Genomic DNA, 6000 nt, shown 5'->3' on the forward strand with positions numbered 1-6000 from the left:
AGAAAAAGCCATCATTACGGAAAGACTGATTTCAAAAGACTGGCACAGAGAGGCTCTCAAGCTAGAAATGGTGTGCAAGGAGCAATTTACATTGTGCTTCCCAAGCCCATTATGCCTTACCTTTTGAATTGTACGGAATAAATAGACAGCTTTCAGGAGCTAAACTGAGCAGAGCTATGCAACTTTATTTACAATCCTCACAGTTTTAGGCACTCTTATTTCTAAGAATGCACATCCTACATTAAATATAATTCATAAAACTGAGTAAGATTCAATTGCAGTGGATCTGTCAACAAAATACACTTTGTGGACAATTAAATAAATATAATTTTGACTTTACAGGATTTTTTTTCATGTCTCCAGTATGTATCTACTTCCTAGAAAATCTCACAGGCCCTTTGGACTGTGCCTATAATACTTAAAGAAAAAAACACCCCTAGAACGGACTCTCTTCTGTCCAGGAAGCCTTTCAGTTGAATAGGACCATGTTTCCCAGAATCTGATTTTCAGGGCATTATCCAATACTTGTTATTTAAATCAGATCACCTAAAAAATAAGATATTTTACCTTATTTTGTAAGATATACGTAAGATTTCTATACAACAAATACAAGATGGACCAGGTCTATAAGCTGCCTAATTCTCTATCTTCAGAATTCTTTCCAGAAGATATTCAAAGACTTTTCTAATTTTGCTTCCTAGCATTTTCTAAACTACCACACTAGCATCCCAATGTAATCTATGTGAAGGTTTTCCATTCCCCTAGGAAGAATTACTTGGCCCTGCTTCCGTATTCTCTTTGCAACACTTAGAACCCTCTGATAGGCCTTATCACTGCCTGACTTGCATTAACCATCAGTGCCCACAACCTCCTTAGATTACAAGTTTTAAGAGCAAAAGTCATCAGTGTTGTTTCTCTTTTGCTTTGCACAGTGCCTAAAACAATATTTGAGTTTAGTAACCGTTTACTGAACCCCACAAACAGAGCATGTTCACACAGAATCCCATTTATCCAGCCTGCATCCATCCAGATCACGCCCCAGCCTCCCACACCCAGTTTAAGCCCCTACTTGTTTAGGGCCTTGTTAGTCCACTTCTCTGAAATCACACAATCCGGTAGTCCATGAGCTGTATTCCGGCACACACAGAAAACACACGAGAATATATCATTGTTTCCTGGGTGTGCATTCTGTCACCCAAGCTATTTGGGAAAATATTAGGTACGAACATTATTAAATGCAATTTACGGAAAGCACCTTCTACATTCAAATTTTTTAAATCGTTACTGTGAATTTTTTTGTCAGTTCATAATCTTACTGGGCATACAACCAAATTCCACTTTTGTCCCCCTTGGTAAACTGCAGTTTTATTTTGCAATGTTGTCAAGCTGTTACTGTTCACGAGCTGCAACAAAGCGTATCAGGGGGGAAAAAAAAATCAATAGCAGTTCTACGGCTAAAACCTCAACACACTTCCTGGAAAACATTTTCAGTCACAGAGATAAACAGTTCAATGGGATTATCTCTCTCTCTCTCCCCTTTAAACCCCAGGGAACACATCCTGGAAAAAAATACGTTTGTTGGGATAAAATTTTATCCAAATCTGCAAGGGCACATCTAACAGCGTGGTGCTTCTTTGAGAACATGATGAATTATATAAAATGTCACTGCTCATTCCCTCCCTTCCACGAACATCACTGGAGCCAGAGTCCCCACCAACGCCTTAATGGAAGGCTGTCTGAAGAATCAGAGTTTATTGGAAAACAGCCGTCGCTTATACTTGTTTTTTGAAACATATGTTTTGGATTCATACTTAGCCTATGTCTACATGCATACGTATTAGTGTTTGATATTTACACAGCAGGATCCTATTTAGATACTAATGTTAAAAAAAAAAAAAAAGTCTCTCTCTGTCCCAAAAATAAATAAACGTTGAAAAAAAAATTTTTTTTTAAAAAAAAGGGCGCCTGGGTGGCGCAGTCGGTTAAGCGTCCGACTTCAGCCAGGTCACATCTGGCGGTCCGTGAGTTCGAGCCCCGCGTCAGGCTCCGGGCTGATGGCTCGGAGCCTGGAGCCTGTTTCCGATTCTGTGTCTCCCTCTCTCTCTGCCCCTCCCCCGTTCATGCTCTGTCTCTCTCTGTCCCAAAAATAAATAAACGTTGAAAAAAAAATTAAAAAAAAAAAAGCCGTATTCCACCTACATAATAAGATTTCCCCGTTATAATCTGAGAAATGTATACTGTCCTGACCCCTGGCATAGGTTCTATGGCGGGCCACAAGGCTCTGTGCTTAGTTAACGGGATTGTATTTTGGGTGGCTGGCTGGACACATACCCCCACACAATTTCGAAGCAATAAGCTAATGCAACGAGACTTTATACACAACTTCTCCTAAGTGGACCGCTTGGAAAAAATAGAAGGCTTCGTGTGCCTACACAACCTGCCCTACAGAACGGGTGAGAACGAGGCCGACCCTGTGGTTTAACGTATCCAAACGCGGTCCCTGAGCTCACAGCGCAAAGAACTCTCCCGGTACCTGTGGTCAATCGTGAATATTTTGAGTCACGGCACACACAGCCAGGTCTCCCGGGTAAATATCCTGTCGTCTTTGTTTCCGGCAGTGCTGGTGCTGCTCATTTTGTCCATGAGGAGGCACCGGAAACAGCCGTACATCATCGACGACGAGGAGAACATCCACGAGAACATCGTCCGCTACGACGACGAGGGCGGCGGCGAGGAAGACACCGAGGCCTTCGACATCGCGGCCATGTGGAACCCGCGGGAGGCGCAGGGGGGAGGCGCCCCCAAGACGCGGCAGGACATGCTGCCCGAGATCGAGAGCCTCTCCCGCTACGTGCCTCAGACGTGCGCCGTGAGCAGCACGGTCCACAGCTACGTGCTGGCCAAGCTCTACGAGGCCGACATGGACCTGTGGGCCCCGCCCTTCGACTCCCTCCAGACGTACATGTTCGAGGGGGACGGCTCCGTGGCCGGGTCGCTGAGCTCCCTGCAGTCGGCCACGTCGGACTCGGAGCAGAGCTTCGACTTCCTGACGGACTGGGGGCCCCGCTTCCGGAAGCTGGCGGAGCTCTACGGGGCGTCGGAGGGGCCCGCGCCCCTGTGGTGACGGAAGCCGGGAGGCAGGCGCGCGTCCAAACCCAGACGTTCTCGGCGGACGCTCGCCGTGGGCGCAGCCAACCGCACGAGCAATACTGTGCTGGAGAGCGAGAAGGGGGTGAGCGGCGAAGAGAGCTCTCTCTGGATCAGCTTTACTTGGTTACCTTAAGTTAAGTAATCAAAAGGAAACACAGGAAGAGGGGGGCAGTAACTCCAATTACCTTTCTTTTCTTTTTCCTTTTTTCGTTTCAATTTTTTGTGACACTGTCTGCCAGGGCGTGGAGCCCAAGGTTAAGTTCTGGCGAGCTTGGCTTTTCTCTGCCACTCGCCAAGGCCTTGGTCCCTTGGCCACCGCTAAGAGTTTCTGGTCTTACATACAGAGGTAGCGAGTGAAAGAAAGTCTGACTCCTCCTATCCTTTTCTTTGTCTTTCTTCCTCCCTTTAAAAAAAAAAAAAATCTTCTTTTATTCTCCATTTAAGAGTTTTGCTGGCTCATCAAACCGCACAAACCAACCCACACAAAAGAACACTGAAAACTTGTTACTCGGTGAAATTAACCTACTTGTCCTGGGATGGATGGCATTTCTTTTAACCCTTTTGAGACAAGGTTAAGGCGAATCGGCCTTGCATGATGGGTGGGTGGGGGATGGGAGAAGGAAGAGGCATTGACTTTGTGCTCAAGTTTAACGGCTGAACCAAGAGTTGTTGGCATTAGGATGGCTCCAACTCCATCAAGTTAGAGTGCCCTGTTCTCTCGGCTCTTTAACGGTGCCCTTGCAAAATTGTTCAGAACGAAACCAGAAAATCTGCCTCTTTTGCACTGTAGATGTCTCTTCCATGTGCCAAATGTGAAGATTAGATGCTACAAATGAAAGCCAAATAAAAAGAAGTATCTGATAAAAGCATGGGTTAGAGGGCTTTCCTAATCTGTGTGAGGTCAATCCAAGGGATGTTTACATACTGTAGATAACCTACTTGAACAAAAATCAGTATTATAGAGAATAAATGGATGTAAGAAAATTACATGTATAAGTTTTGTATATTTGTTAATAATTTTGGTAATAAATATGATGTACTGCATCTCAGTACCCTAGCGCTTCTTTTAATAAAAGCTAAATAGAAGGGAAAGTCTATGGCACATTTGTTTAATTGCCGAGCCCAAAGGAGGCTTTGTGATCTTGACCTAGCCTCAGGTTCCCGGGGCTGGAGCTGATTCATAAGGCAAAGGCAGCAGCAAAGAAGTATGACGCTATGCATCCCTTTTCAGTCACTGATCATATGAACGTTGTGGTTCCTACCGTTAAGCTTTTCATGAACACTCTTCATTCCCCCATCTCTGGAAAGAGTAAAGGATGATTTGGTAACATCAATGATACAATGGTGAATTTTGCCCGTATTTTTCATTTTGTGAGAGGGTTTTACACATAGCCACCAAGGAGGCACGCCACTATGCTACTTTTACCGCTGTTCTATTGGTAGATCCAACATATACAAATTAATGTGTGCAGATAGGTACAGCTCACCAACACTGGATGAGTTCACAGAAGGCTGGGACCATATTTTTATTCTTCTTTCTTTGCCATGCAGTTGATTGTGAACAAAAGTGTTTTCTGTGGATCTTGTGTATAGAAATGGATATCAAATTTTAATGGGTATCAGAATCCTCGAACACTTGTTAAACAATAGCTTGTTGGGCCTTACCTCCTCCCTGCACCCCCCCCCCCAGATTGGAATTTAGTTGATCTGGGGAAATTTGCATTTCTCACAAGTTTCTAGGTGGTACCAATGCTGCTGATCCAGAGATCACACTTTCAGAACCTATGGTGTATGGCCTCTCTCTCTCAAACATAAGAAGATTAGATTATCAGCCCACTTGCTCTGGAAGCCAACCCATCCATAAAATGGTATGAATTTTTTTTCCAGTATAAAGAACAGTTTGGCAGAAATGTGTGAGAGGGCTGATGAGGGTCCAGGAGCCAGAAGGATGTGCTTTATGGTCTATTATATGGTACACTAATAACCAAGTAAATTCGCATCATCAGCCTTCAGCATACTAACCCCTTCTTCCCATCAAAGCTCTCATAATCCTCTATCAGGGTCAATGGTATAAAAATAAACAAAGTTAGCAAAGAAAGAAAGCATGAACTTGTGTTCAAACTAGGCTCTACAACATACCAGTTATTTGAATGTGGCCAAATTAACCCCTATATCATTTTTCCTTTCTGTCACCAGCCATGAGGATAATTGTGTGACTATTTCACTTTGTATTGCATGTGTTAAAAACTGAGAACAGCTGTTCTCCTAACCACAGGAGGTTATCATGCCCCACATCCTGCAAATGTGGTACCCATGATACTGGGCATGAAGTGATTAAACAATCTCCTGGAGCTTCTGGTCCCTGGGAGGATGTTTAATGGTGTGATACAGGAAGTGGGAGAGAAGCGCAGAATGAGAGATCCATTTCAGTTCACACTCTAAGCTGAAAAAGATTTTCCCTCCAAATGGGTTTTAAAATTCCCTCTCCACTGCCACAGTTTGCCACAAATGCTGGCCCCTCTGAAAAGAAAACATTATCACCACCAGACAGAATGCAGGATGTGATCAGGTTAGGCAAAAGAGCTGTAAAAATATCCAGCCATTTCTTTGTTAAAACGTAAAGGAGCTAGCCTATAATTTACACGTTGGGGGAAAACAGGAGCGTCCGTAGAAATCCATTGATAAGACTGTCTGAAATTATTCTGGATCCAGAGCCCAAGCAGATAAAAATTATCAATGAATTTTCTGAATCAAAAACAGTAGAAAATCCCAACGTAACAGATGGCAAAGACAAAGATGGAGTGGTTCACACAAGGAAGAATCTGTAAATCCGGAACACAAAATTCAGAC

The 6000-nt window shown here is 43.8% G+C and overlaps 1 protein-coding gene across 1 annotated transcript in view; it reads left to right on the forward strand.

Annotated features, from left to right (window-relative positions):
* Positions 1–4194, forward strand: part of CDH20 (cadherin 20) — a 209361-nt gene extending 205167 nt beyond the window's left edge. Inside the window, exon 12 of the mRNA XM_043559012.1 lies at positions 2619–4194. Within this exon, the coding sequence (XP_043414947.1) occupies positions 2619–3124 (506 nt within the window). The 3' untranslated portion in view covers positions 3125–4194. The remainder of the gene's footprint in view (positions 1–2618) is intronic.
* The last annotated feature ends 1806 nt before the right edge of the window (positions 4195–6000 follow it).

The sequence above is a fragment of the Prionailurus bengalensis genome, chromosome D3 (genome assembly GCF_016509475.1).
Source record: "Prionailurus bengalensis isolate Pbe53 chromosome D3, Fcat_Pben_1.1_paternal_pri, whole genome shotgun sequence".
NCBI lineage: Eukaryota > Metazoa > Chordata > Mammalia > Carnivora > Felidae > Prionailurus > Prionailurus bengalensis.